The sequence below is a fragment of the Atheta coriaria genome, unplaced genomic scaffold (assembly GCF_025399875.1).
Source record: "Atheta coriaria isolate IRGN ID8LTWV9N9 unplaced genomic scaffold, Caltech_Dcor_3.1 hic_scaffold_35_pilon, whole genome shotgun sequence".
NCBI classification, from domain to species: domain Eukaryota; kingdom Metazoa; phylum Arthropoda; class Insecta; order Coleoptera; family Staphylinidae; genus Dalotia; species Dalotia coriaria.
Window position 1 is genome coordinate 34207 of NW_027045477.1, and position 15108 is coordinate 49314.

Consider the following 15108-nt stretch of genomic DNA (forward strand, 5'->3'; position numbering starts at 1 on the left):
TTTTGTTAAATATTAATAAGCAAAGTGATTTTAAATTAAAATAAGTTAATTATAATTATATAAACGTTATTCAGTGCAATAGTTGCAGACTAATCATCACAAATGTTTTAGAAATATGTAGTTTTAATTTGTCAAGTTTAACTTAATAAAATAATTTATCTAAATAGAAAATTTCATATTTATTTTGTCCTCGTCAGAATTATATAATTTTTACTTTAATAACACTAATATTTAATTTATATTATTCAAAACCCAATTTTTTATTTTGTATTTTACTTGGTGTGTAACCTACAAATATTTTAGTAGGTTTGAAATTTCGCGCTTGGCGCTTGCGCAATAGGCGTGAGATTTTCTCTCATCACGATATTAATGACTATGGTACGGGAGACGTATAGTCTGAAGGGTTAAGAACAATAACAGTTAACACAACACACAACGATCCCACAACTCTAATACAATGCTTCAACCGATGGAAGACTATGATAACTTCCGGGAGGAACATAATATTGCCATAGCAGAGATAATCGACATTGGTAGCAGCAGTGATGGCAACACAAGCAGCCTGAGTGAAGTAGATTCAGCGGATGTTGCTTTTATTGCAGATTCAGACAGTGAAGGTATGGAATAAAGTCTAGCCCTCTGGTAAAATTATCATTAATGATAGGAAGATGGTCAACATTTTCCATTGGTCAATGCTGAATCCTCAAATTTCATCGCACGCTAATTGGTTGATCACGTCTCATCATAGAAATTATTATAATCAAGCGCAACATTTGGAGGTGTTGCAATGTAGAGGCCCTAACTACTACCCAATATACTCCAAACTGCATAAGGCAAAAAAAGATCAAAACGAGAAGAGAAAACGACGACGACAACATAAAATGGACACGGAATCAATCCCGAAAAAGACAACTGTACTAAATCAATCCATAGCAATACTGCCTATACCATCTGAAGAATCAGTGGAAATCTAACATCCAAAATTGAATAATATTGTTGTGACAATTGCCGAGGTTGAGGTTGTTATACTACCGAGTAAAAAGCCAAAAGTTTATACTGTTTTGTGTTTTGTGTTTCTGTTTAGGTGGCGAATTTTAAGTTGTTGTGTGTGTTGATAATTATATTTTGTATTTCTTTTATTCTGTGTTGTTCTTGTATCATAAATAAAATGTTATCTACGTATCTACATCAATGAATTTGTGTATATATTTGTTTGTTTTTGTTTTTCTATTATTATTTGTAGAAATAATTCGCTAATGAAACCAAAGATCGGGTAGCCCATTGCAACGCCTGCGTTTGTGGGATATATTGTATTGCTGAATGTGCAGTAGTTTTGTTTTAATAGTTGCGTTATTATATCTGTGTGATTCTATATTTTTTGTTGTATTATGTTTATTGTTTCTGTTGTGGGTATGTTTGTGAATTGGTTTGTTATGTCAAATGAATATAGTTTTGTATTGTTGTTAATTTGTATGTTTTTTTTATATTGGTATATAAAATTATATATTGTTACAGGGTGGTTGGGAAGTTGAATTTTGGTTCTTTGTTCACTACTTGTTCCTCTGTTTTGTTCAATATTATGTCTGTTAGGTTGTTGAACTTTTTATAGTTTTTATGTGTTTGGTTTTTTGGTTGTTCTTTAGTTAATTCGTTTATTTTGTTTATTTGTTGGTGTAGTTGATATGTGTTTTGTATTAGTTATTCTTTTTTGATATATAGTTTTCTGAGTTATGCTTTTATTATTTGTTGTTGTAGTTTTAATTTAAGTTTTGTTGTTGTTGTATTGTTTTTAATTGTTGCGTAGTTTGGGTAGATTTGTTTTCTGATGCACTTTTTTATTAAATTTTATGTTGGCAATTGTTTTGTGTAGGTCTCTTTTGGTGTATTTATATTTGTTAATTATTCTGTTGAGTGGAATTGTGTTCAGTCTTAAAGAGACACTATGTTATTATTAAATATGCACAAGTTGAACGAACTGTCTTGGGCAACTCTCGAACTGTCTGTTGTTGATTAACTGATCGTTGTTGATGAACTGTTTGTTGTGTCTAGACTGATTTGTTCTTTTCTCCAAACTCCTATTTTTGGCAAATCGTTGAGGGGTACTCAGTAAGGGTAGGATTTGCCGGTTGTTGATTGGTGGAGTATCGGAAAAGTGGGGTAGCGCTGACCGATCAATTTGGCAACAGCGCGCTACATGGAACTTTGGATCGTCTGCTAATGTTGGGAATTTCAAGAAATAAGGGATGGTGCAATAATATAATTTGCAACAGTAGTAAAGTCCAAAAATGGAGTAATTGAGGATAGATTGGAAATTTTTTGGAACATGTGCTGTTGGAGATTCCCACAATTCTTTTATTCTCACTTACTAATTTAGTATATACAGTACTGTGTTTACTACTAGTAATACAAATAGGTATAGCTATGCGTGGAGATTGATGACTTTAATTCTAAGAATCAACTTAGATTATAAAGTACGCCACGGGGCACATTGTATGATGAAGTATTATTTTTATAATGAACTACGGAGTGAATTTATTTTTAACTTATTATACCCAAGCGGAGTCTTAAATTTTTAAGGTTAAGGTTGTATTCACCAATGTGAATGAAGCATTTTCTAAAGTAATTAAAACAAACGTTTTCCTAAGAAGGAAAGAATTTTGGCAATCCACAAATAGAAAATTCATTCATGTCGCATACAAAATGACTAAATATCGAAAGTCGATCAAAAGGTGTAACGTTTAAAAATGCTTCAATTCTCAGCTTTTACTGATCCTGTGTTTTAGATGTTTAGTGGTCAGACATGGATCATGTTTTATTAAAAACGTTGACTCGTTGTAAACTTTTGTGTTCTCAGCTATTTTATTGTTAGTGTTAGTTAGCATGAACATCAAATAATTATTCGCACGAAATGCTCTAAAATGCTTTCAGGTTCACAGGTTAGTGATTTTACAGATTTCTTCGTTTGAGTTCACTGTTCACACTCGGAACTTCCGTGATGTGTGCACTGTGTTTTATTTAGTATTTGCACAGTGAACTGAATGAATTGCATTTACTTGGGGAGTCCGCGTGACTCCCATTACCCGTGTGGAAATCCTCTAGAAAAGGAGATCTAGCAGGATCGTTTTACAAATGCTCTGACAACAGTTAGATTAAAGAGAACTTCTTTCTTGAATGGTCAGTTCACTTTAAATAGCATGCTAAGCTATCTGCAGATTAACCCATCCTTTTAAGGATGACGATCATGCTAGTTACATTTCTCTTTCCGTCTACTGAATAGTGTAAGTCCAATCACATTCATATATTGTCTCTACCACTACACAAATCACACAGAATGCAACCCTTGGACGTTTCTTTCTGTGGTTCGCTCAAAGTGGCCTACAAAGATTGCCCCCAGGGTAACCACCATTATCCGCATGTCGGTGTAATGGCAGTCAAATCGAGGATTTTAAGCATTTATAATATCAAAAGGTACTTATCAAAGGGGCCCCAGAAAATTATTTCTAATAATAGTTATTAAACGCCAGTTTAACCACGGCATATAGACCCAAAACGTGGTACTTTAAATACGGACGGCCAAGCCGTACATCATATTCATTATGTACAAGCATTAATGCACGCGATGGAGCAGCCGCCTGCGCATTTGTCTACGGAGCAGCACAAGGCGGTATAAGTACTTACGTACGACGTCCACTCAGAACACTTACCTGCATGAAGTGAGTCCTAAAATATTCATTTCTGATTGCATCACTTTTAATTGCAAATATATTTTTTAATGTTTCAAAATTTTAAACGTTAATGTACACTCGGGTACAATAATCTAGTTGATTTGTGTTGAAAGTATGCGCCGCCCATCTACAATTTCTAATAAAAGGCGTCTGGCATTCAAAGCCGGACAACGCTAGGCATTTGAGTTATGCGTAATGCGACAAGCAGCTAAACAATTTTCCGCCACACACTGCATAAGCATAAATTACGCTACGTATTAAGGTCCCGCAAATCTAATTGTATAAAGTCCGTTTAGTCTAAGTAAAGAAATCAGAGTGTCCTTTGTTGTCTGTTCTACCCCTCAATAAAAAATTATTTAGTATATTGTCTGTTTAGTCTGGGCAAGCAAAACGCTTGACAAAAAGGCTATTATATTTCTACCTATTACGTCATAATTGCTGACTGTCGGACCGACTTTCTCGCCCTGTTCACTATTGCTAACTGTATACACAAAAGAAATATAGCAACGTATATAATAAAATTGAAATTGAAACAATAATAAAAAAATAATTAAAAAATGAATGTACGCTATGCTACATTATAAGATAATATTATTATCTTTAAATACAGATAAAAACTACTCTCATTTATTTAATTCATAAATTACACTATATTATATATACACTATTACATTGTGCATTACACTAGTCCATGAACATATTTAATATATATTGTCTCCCTGACCACGGTGGATTTGCAAGACTTTCAACACTAACAACTTGATGTTTGCAGGTCAGTTGTTGCGCGTTTCCGTTGAAAACTCACTTTGCTTTATCGAGCCACTCGGTGTCATCATTTTCAGGCACAAATGCAGTAAATTTCTCTCGATCTGGCGCCTGATCGTTCGTGCGTGAGAATGCGTGAAGGATGAACATTGTGCATCTCTACACTATTATTAATATTTCTACACTGCTTGTGATATGAATTTACGTGTTCTTTTGACTTTCTTTTTGTACAGAAGTACAAAACCACACCCTCACTGACAATGCTGACGATCCTTTTGCAGACTAGGGCAATATTACAGATATAGGGCATTTTGTTGTGCTTTACTATGCGTTGGGGAGGATTCCAAGAGACAGACGCAAAAGAAAATGTGTAGCAATCGTTTTGCCATCATGCTCTTGGTGGCTTTAGTATACACAGGCCAGGACGACTGCAAAATTCTGGCAAGGAGATATCGCCAAGCACCGGCAAAATGGATCGAAGAGAACTCCGCACATGTCCACAGCAAGGCGGCCATCACACTTCAACACCTGGTAATAATATTAAGATATCTTAATCATATTGTCGTATGAGATAAAAGAACAAAATGATAAATAATATGTGATTACTAATGTACTCTGAAGCAAATACGGCTTCTGCACATTCTCGCTACACCACTGTGGAGAAGGTAGGTTCGGGAACAAAGCTTCAGCCTTGTCATCGGGCTCTACATACTCTGCTACAACGTCAGCGGTGGCCGTCGATAACCATTTTCTTCCATACTCTGAGAGAACTTCTCCAGCCTTCTAAAGTTCTTTTTTTCAAGATCATGATCTTTTGTTCTTCCTTGTTCATCCAAATGATTTCCATAAGAATCATGCGGGAAGTATAAGTCCAGATAATTCCCGGCTTAAAGATGCCATTCTCTCTCTCAAAACGGTTGAACGCGCTTCTGCCAGGTGCATTTGTAAATTTTTCATTCCGCATAATTTCCGTGAAATTGTTTGAGAGTCGCAAGAGCATAAGGTCCACAGCATGAGTAGAAGCTGTGGAAGAGGAATGTTTTGCACAGATGGTGAGATGGTGTAATGGACAGGCCCTTTGAAGGCCAGCAAAATGTGATGAGCAAGGCAGTAGGCTGAACACACTCTCGCACAATGTTAAAAACACGATAGCCTGCCTAAGCTATCAGGATTGCTCGAAAGCAATATATATAAGCAAGGTTGGCTACGTAGGTGACTACGAGTTGGCAAACGCTACCTACTTTCCGCGTATTGATCACGTGGAAACTCCTACAACCTCGTGAGCATTTGGCAGTTCGGTGACAACCGCCATCACTATGTTACAAAATTAGCATATATTGATGCGTAGTTGTATTTTATTAACGATTAACGTAATTTATTAAAAGAAGATGCTCGGACGTCGAAGGTCGAGAGACGCGTACGGCGTTGAGCGATGCTGGTGGTCAAGCGCCGCGAGTCACCCAGCATCCTTTGCTGAGCACCCTTAGTGCGGTCTATCGGCGGTGCTCGTGGCTCGTCGGCTTGAGGTGCGGCCTTCCGTTGGGGGTTGTAGGTCGCGGATGTTGTAGGCGTTCCGGACTTCGCCGCTAGTGGGTGCTGAGCCAAGGGCGACTTCAATATTATGAAAAAAGCTCCGGAGATGAGAAAGTCTTATAGTCTTTGTGACACGTTGTGTCATGCCGGGTCACTGGTTGAAAATCTCATCCAAGAACACAACTACTATGTTTTGAATGAATGGCCAATCAAATATACGTAATATTCGTGGAGTGCTTAGTGACAAACGATACCCACTCGTGGGTAGCTGGAAGACGCAGAATGGTGCACGAGCGATCACAGACCTTATTCACGGAGATACCTAAAATCCTTTTAGCCGCACTCCAATGCGAAGTTTGTGTTTTCAAGAAATTGAGAGGCTGCTTTAACAGCGTAGTTTGGCGTCAGGTCTAGCGACAATGGAGTTAGAACATTAGGCAGCCAACCGCTTCCCGATACGGTACACCACAGTATCTTCTTCATCGTCTAACAAAATATTGTCGCTGAGGGTGGAAACTGCGTTAGACTCTCGTGAGACACAACACAAACACTTGACACACAAAACACCCTTGTGAACGCAATCTAATCAGTTTCTGATGATGCTCACAGGGCGAAACATGTAAAACTCGCATACAAGATTAGGTAATTTTCAACCTAATATTACATTCTTTATAATCGATGTGTGCTTTCTGCAAAACGAAGGAAGTCATTATCAATCAATCCATCGCAAGTGATGTTGGTGTGACTGCTAACCACAAGGAAATTTAATTGAGAGCTTTGTTTGCTTTTGATATTGGAAATGAAATCGACGGTCCCAATTGATTCGATGGGTTTATCCGGAGATATCCCATTTATTAAAATGATTTCTTCGTTGTTTGGCTTTAGAGACGTTTGACGGATTTTATCGCTTGAAATAATAGAGGATGCAGCGGCACCCAGTCTACCAAGAATTTAAATTTGGATAATTTTACTATAAGCGGTTAAGTATGGTAGCACGATAAAAGATAAATTATTTCTGTCTGCTAAATTAATTTGGTGCTGTGGTCTGCTAGGAAGTGTCGAAGGTTAAAATATCTAATTGTCCGAGTGCGTGACACTCGCCCTGACTGATTGAGTTTAAATTGCAGTTTGCGTAAAATGAGCTTATGTTGATTATTGCCGTTGATTATTGATCTTGCTTTTAATTTCTGTTGATGTTATTCAATTAATCGACTGTTTATTATTAGCACAAGAAATGAAACGAATAAGATGTTACAGGAAATAACATATATTGAAAAAGAAACTTTAATGTGTATACAATATAAACTTGATGTGCTTACGCTAAGACGGCTTAACGAGTGCAGGCAGCCGCATCCGTCATCCTACAAGGGTGCAAGAAGGGCGGTTACTTGTCCCTAACAAGTGCTACCAACATACATACATTTAAAAATATGGTGGACTTATCTACAACACTTCCTCTAATAACACTATATTTCTGTCTAAGCACGGTCTAATTCCATCAAAGCACGAAGTTTTAAAAACCTTGGTTTCGGAAGCGGTTTGGTTAAGATATCCGCAACCTGCTCCTCTCCTGGCACATGTTCAATCTGGATGAGACCAGAATTTAACTTTTCGCGGATGAAGTGACTTCAATATGCTTGCTTCTTTTGTGGAATTCCGGATTACGCGCCAACTTCACCGCACTTGCGCTATCTGTGTAAAGGACAGGTGGTTGATCTAGCGTTTTTATTTCATTAAATAAAAGGCTCAGCCACACTGCCTCTTTAGTGCCTTCGCATGCAGCTATATATTCTGCCTAGGTAGTTGACAGAGCGACGCATGATTGCTTTTGACAGCACCACGCTGCAGCAAAACGCTGGAGCGGCTGTATGCTCCAGCGTTTTTGGAGATGATGCCGCTTCTCGAACGTCGAGATTGCTTGTCACCCGCGTAGTCGGCATCACTATAGACTTGAATGCTGATGGTCGACGCATTCTTTTGATATCGTAGGCCTAAATTTTCTGTTCCACGGAGATACCTGAAAATCCTTTTAACCGCACTCCAATGCGAAGTTTGCGGTTTCTCAAAAAATTGAGAGGCTGCACTGACAGCGTAGCTGATATCAGGTCTCGTGGCAACAGATAGGAACATAAGGCAGCCAACCGCTTCCCGCTTCTTCATCGTCCAACAAAATACTGTCGCTGGGGGTGGAAACTGCGTTAGTCTCTCCCATAGCGAAACGCTCAAGTACTTTGGTGTAGTTGTGCTGACTTATAAAAATGTAGTCTGAACATTGGTTAACGTTCAAACCTACGGAGCAATTTAATTTGGAAACTTTGATTTTAAAAGTTTTTTCTAGTTCAGGAACTTCTGCACCATTTTACTGTGGTCGGTGGCCACAAGTCCGTCATCTACATATATTGCAATTATTATTACCAACGTTGAGATTCTTTTTATGAATAAACAAGGACCAGCTTGGTTTTTAATAAAACTTGTTTCTCTTGGAATTTAACTCAACGACGGTTTCAGCATCTAGAAGCTTGTTTAAGCCCATGTATGCTGCGCTATGGCTGGACCATATATACTTCCTCGTCCAATTTTCCGTAGAGATACGCAGTTTTTACATCAAACTGCACCAGCTGCAGTTGATCGCATACCGCTACGCTTAAAACGGCTCTTACAGTTTCAAATCTAGTCACCAGACTATAAGTTTCATTATAATCAACATGTTTGCGCTAAACGAAGCCTTTTGCTACTAGCCGAACTTTGTAGCGCTGAATGGTGCCATCAGGGTTTTGTTTTACTCGTAGAACCCAGCGACAGCTTACAGCCTTCTTACCCTTTGGTAGGTCAACGAGGATCCATGTGTTGTTTTCATGCAGAGAAACTTCTGGTTCTATTTCGTCGTTCATGAAGTAATCTTCCCAACGCACTGGACGTTTTGTTTTTCGTTATGAAAAACATGTTGGTTCAACAATATTTTCGTTGACATCATCGTTATCAAGTTCTTCTTTCTCTTGATGTTAATGCACACCGATTTCTGCTATAGACGTTTTCTGCAGCTTTGATGCAGGTCCAGTCTTTTTATTTTGAGATTTCTGCAAAACATGTTCATTAAATGCGACGTCATGGCTAATAATCACCTGATCGTCATCCGGTATCCAGTTTCTGTCGCTTCTGAGAAGGAATGTAAACGTATCATTTTGTGCCAAATTTCTTCAAGTATTTGGGCGTGGTAATGTTGACATTAAACCATAATTTAGCTGGTGGTACGTGTGGACCGCTTCAGCCCACAGCTTCTTCGGCATCTTCTTCGGCATCTTCTTCGGCATCTTCTTCGTGTAAATTATCGTGCGCGCACTTTCCATCAGTGTTCTATTTTCCTTTTCAGCTACACCATTCTGTTCTGGTTAGTACGGCATGGTGATCGTGAATACGATCCCTTTCGCGGACAAAAACGCTCTCAACGCATGGTTGTCGAATTCTTTTCCGCCATCACATTGAAATTCCCGCACTGTCACGCCGGCTGTAAAAGCCTTATCAAAAAAAATGGTTGTTTGTAAAGTAGGTTTACGATCGAGATGTTTACGTGATAACGTCTTATTGGTGATATAAGTTTTGTTTGTTGCAATTGTTGTAACACTTCACTTGCACTTCACATTTTGTTTTACTGTTAGGCTCCCCGCACACTACAAACTTTTTATCGGCCGATAAAACATTCAACGAAAACTTAACCGCACGAGAAAATCTCCATTCGTTTGTATGTTGCTAGGAGTGAGAGAGACGGAAGATCGGTCAAATCACTGAACGCTAAGGACTGGCACGGAATGACTGGCAGCGCTCGAGATGAGACGGAGATCGGTCCGTCTCTGGTTGGCAACGAGAGGGGCCGGAAATGACTGGCAGCGCTCTCGAGATGAGACGGAGATCGGTTCGTCTCTCTCGTTATAACGAGAGGGGGTGGGTATAACAAGTATCGACTTCTCGCTCGTGACACAGTTTCTGAACAGGTCACCCGTAAAACGATTTTAAAGACGTTATCACGTCAAAAAGTTTTGATGCATTCAACCGCTTCATTTCTATGTTTCATAAAGAACACACGACGATAGTTGCTAAATTTGTCCTTTATACATAAAAATTATCGCGACCCGCCCAGCGATTTTTCTTGCATCGGACCGCATACATCCGCATGTACGCGTACTCCGGCACTTTCCGCTCTGTCTTTTCGAACGCGATAGCTCAACCGATGCTGCTTTCCAAATATGCACGCTTCGCAGGACTCATCTTCTTCACGGCCATCACCGCAAATGCCGTGCCTCTTTAGAACATCACGCACATGCGTTTTGTTTTGATGGCAGAACCTTTCATGTCATACTTGCAGGGATTCTACTTTTGTGGATGATCCACTCGTTAGAATAGCTTCGCTAGCATAGCTTCGCTGTCATCAAGATAATTATCAATTGAATTACGCTCATGCAGAGCCCGTACAAGCCTCGCGGATTTACTTTACCTATTAAACGTACGTCGTTGTTTCTCACGAACTTGCATGACCGTTCATCGGCATAGAGTTTAAAACCCTGCTTTATGGCTGCGCTCACAGGAAACAAATAACGCCCGAATTTTAGTACGTACCAAACGTCCAGCAAATAGTTCTGGTAATCTTTTCCGCCAACGCGCATTGTCACATTAATTACCCCGTTACCAATCACACTTATTACACTGGAATCTGCTAAATGCACACCTTTCTCCTTTTCAAATCCTTTGAAAGAAATAAAGTTGTCATTTGACTAGTCATGTGTGATGTTGCGCCACTATCTGCTACCCAAAGGTCATTGTCCGACACTGTTTGTTTATCGGTCACTGTGCACGCCACGAATGCGTCACCCGCACTAAAATTGTTCGAATGTTTATCCTTTTTTCCTACACTCACGAGCAAAATGTCCTGCCTTTTTGCATTTGTGGCACTTGATGACAAATTTTTTGTGCGTTTTACCCCTCACCGCATCCAACGCCGTTGAGTTACTCTTTTTGGAAGGCAAGCGCATTTCAATTAAACGCCGACGCTTGGTCAATTTGTTGATAGTACAATCTGCAAAGGGGACAGACTCCCACACACTTTTAAATTCGAAGTATTCGTCGGGAAGAGTTGACATGATGGGACTCATTAATAACAGGTCTGGCAGTTGGACCTGTGCCACAGACATCAATTCCTCATTTAACTCACGAAAAAGTCCCTGAAGTGGTGCAATGTGTGTCATGATATCTTCGCTCTCATTCTTATCATAGGTGAAGAGTTTTGATCTACCACGACCATGACCTCGTTTGTAGTCAGGCTTTCTCGAGTTTTGATTAGCAGCATCAAATTTGGTACAAATATTTACATTGTGATCAGTTATGATCTTGCAAATATAACAATGCCATTCACCAGTTGCTTCTAAAGGACACTGTTCAAGGTAGTGACCCATTTTATTACATCTATGGCAGTTGTCGTGATGAATTTTCAATCTTTTTGCTTGATTTGCACTTGCACCCTGTTTCAGAGTTAAGTCTGCAATACGTATATCTGGTATAACATTGTAGACAGCTTTATAAAAGGTTGATCTTTTTTCCTCGTCTGTTAAAGGCACCGCATTGTCACAGTTCTAATATTCAACAATAGTGTTGTCGAATCTATTCCAATAATTATCAATACTCTCCTTCGGTTGCAGTCTCATATGGCATAACTTCGTTGTAACTGAAGTATGAATGACATTGTTCTCTACCCTTTTAGCTTCTTTTAATTTTTTAATGACACTTACAGGGTCTTTATTGTTAAGATTTTTTTTTATAGTATTTATCATCTAAGTGGCTAGTTATGATTTCTGTCACTGTTTGATTTCTGCCAATAATTGCTTCTTCATCTAAATTATTAGGAGCAGTTACTGTTGAATCATGTTGATGTTTATTGTTACAAATGAAATGAAAACGAACAGGATGTTACAGGATATAACATATAGAAAAACTTTAATGTGTGTACAATACAAACTTGACGTGCTTTCGCTAAGACGGCTAAACGAGTAAGAGGGCGAGTACAGGGCAGCTGCGTCCGTCATCCCACAATGGTGTAATAAGGGGTGTAGTAAGGGGTAATAAGGGGGTTGCCCCTAACAAGTGCTACCAACATATATACTGTTTACGCGGTTGTCGCGGTTTGTTTAACGATCATTACTTAACTCGCGAAGGACTCGTTCGCGAGATCTAACTTAATAGATTTTCAAGTGCAAGTTCAAAGAGGTCAGAGTATAACTTAAGAAAGATGGCGTCCGGAACAGATTACAACGCAAGAAATACGGGCACGCACAACTTAATAAGCACTTCTTCTTCTTCTTCTTCTTCTGGGATTAGGCATAACTGTGCCTGTTCATCCACTCTACAATAGTCCGTCTTTCCAACGTTTGCGAGGCCTTCCTGGAGATCTTTTGCCTAGGGGGATTGAGTCCCGTGCTATCTTCACGGTTCTTGTTTCTGCCATTCTCGTTATGTGTTCGTTCCATTCGTTTTTTCGGTGACTGGTCCATTCATTGATGTTCTCGATATGGCATGCTTTTCTTATATCGGTATTCCTGATTCTATCTCTAAGAGTCTTGTTATTGATGCATCGTAGGATTTTCATCTCTGCCGTATTACACATTCTTGCTGTTTGCGTGGTTTCCGGGCGTGTTTCACAGGTATAGGTAAGGATTGGGCGGATGACTGCCTTGTATATTCTGCTCTTTGTGGCTATTTGCAGATTGTTATTCCTCCAGATCGTGTCGAGGAGGCAGCCTGCTATTCTGCATGCTTTATCCACCTGTGGCTTTAATTCTTCTTCGGTTGTCCCGTTGCTGGTTAGTAGGGTGCCAAGATAATTGAATTTATTGACCTGTTCGATGATTTTTCCATCGATTTCTAGTTTGCACCTTATTGGGTTTATGCTGATTGTCATGCACTTGGTTTTTTCCGATGATATCTGCATATTAAACATTTTCGCAGTGGTGTTGAATTCGTGAAGTATTCGCTGCAGATCATCCTCGCTCCTTGCCAGTAGAATTGCGTCATCTGCGTAGCAGACTACGCTTATGGTATTGTCGCCCATGGGGTACCCACGTTTTGTTTTGACCTTTTTCACGATTTCATCCATAATTATATTAAATAATAGCGGGCTGAGGGAGTCGCCTTGTCTGATGCCCGTTCCTGTGGGTATGGTCTCGCTTAATTGTCCGTGAATTTTGGCTTTCATGCTGTTATTTGCATATATATTCTCGATGGTTTTGATTATTCTCAGCGAGATGTTTCGCTTATATAGCAAATGCACAATGTCGGTTATTTGACTTTATCAAACGCTTTTTACTAGGTCTACAAGCATGTGAAAAAGCTGGTCTGTTGAATTCTAATGATTTTTTCTTTTCACTTGCCTTATGATAGTCATGGCATCACATAAAGATCTTTCCTTGTGAAACCCTGCTGTTCAATTCAAATAAAGGTCGCCTTCCGTCTTTGCTATTTTGGTTGTTAACTTAAGTATTGGTGCACAATAGATTAATACCTTCATTTCTTGGATCCTCGATTTTTCTCCTTCTTGTATATAAGAACACTTGTCCTGTGGTATGTATTGGTGTTAATTATCAAGTGTTGATTAGTTTCGTGAAGTTATGTAAGGAGTGGTTTTGCCTCGTATTTCAGAAGTTCATTTGGTATTTTCATCATGCCCTCGGTTGATTTCGGATTCTTCAGCGTTTTAATTGTTTTCTCAACTTCTGTTCTGTTATCACGATGGTTTCTTCAGTTATTGTTGTGATTGATTTGTGGGCTTAACATTGTTTAATTGGTACATTTTTGAGATATTTTATCCATTGATTCTTGGATATAGTGAGATTTCACTATTTATTTATTTCTTTTGCTGGGATCATGTACTCATATCTCTTTTGAGACCGTAGATACAAGTGTTCGAGTTGTTTGGAGAACTTGTTCCAATTTTGCTTTTTTGACTCCGACCAGTTCATGGGTCTCTCATTTATTCTTTTGTATGCTCTATAACATCTTTTCTGTTCATCTGACCTGTATCTGAGTAGCCTGTCTCTTCCTTCAGTATTTGTTCTAATTCTTCACAGAACCATCGGGGTCTTTCCTTCAATGGTATTATGCTTGGTTGTTTTCTCCAAACGCTTTCCCTATGGCATTTATAATGCAGGTTTTGAGTGTTTGCCATCTCTCCTCAACATCTTCTGTGAATCTGTTAGTTGTTTGTTGTTGATCTAACATAATGATTAGGTCGCTATCATCTATTTGTTCCGTCATATGATTACGCCGCGGTCGCCCTACGCTATCAAACTATTTATTAAGACATTACAATTAATATACTATCACCTATTTACCCAAAAATCGTATAAATTTGAGTTGCTCACAACACCAAAGCATCACTTTAATTCGATCATCCATTTGATAGTCGTTAAACGTATTCTAACACAAAAATGTTCAAACTTTTTGTATTCGTTGTTTTTATTGCCAGCGTAGTTGCTGAGCATCATGCTTCCTCTTACGTATCGTTCAATAATCATGTTCTTATCACCACAATGATCACCATGATCATCATGAACCACATGTAAACATTCAAGATAAATATTATTGTTATGTATAAAAATTATTGTGTTCCTTTTTTAGCATCACCCAAAATACGAATACAAATATGGCGTCGAAGACCACCACACCCATGATATGAAATCTGCTGAAGAGGAACGCGACGGAGATGTTGTAAAAGGATGGTACAAATTGGAGCAACCCGATGGTAGAACTCGTATTGTGCATTACACTGCTGACAAACACAACGGTTTCAACGCTGATGTCAAATACTCCGGCCATGCTGACCATCCTTATCATTATTAATTATATGTACAATCTTTTTTATTCGATGTGAAAACAACTATATATTTTCTAATAAAATTTTTTTAAATGCAACAAATTATGAGTCAATGTTCAAGTATAAAACTATAAATGATGAACTTAAAAACTGTTTTAAGATAGTAAAGTTAATTCATTGTATATATTAAGAAAACTTTTCAGTGACAAAACAATCAACATTTACGGAAAT

The 15108-nt window shown here is 38.6% G+C and overlaps 1 protein-coding gene across 1 annotated transcript; it reads left to right on the plus strand.

Moving 5' to 3' along the window:
* Window positions 1-457: 457 nt before the first annotated feature.
* On the plus strand, window positions 458-14903 carry LOC135802546 (uncharacterized). The gene is made up of 3 exons (XM_065316135.1): window positions 458-617; window positions 3543-3664; window positions 14682-14903. The coding sequence occupies exons 1-3, from the start codon at window positions 458-460 to the stop codon at window positions 14901-14903; spliced, it is 504 nt and encodes a 167-aa protein (XP_065172207.1).
* Window positions 14904-15108: the final 205 nt, after the last annotated feature.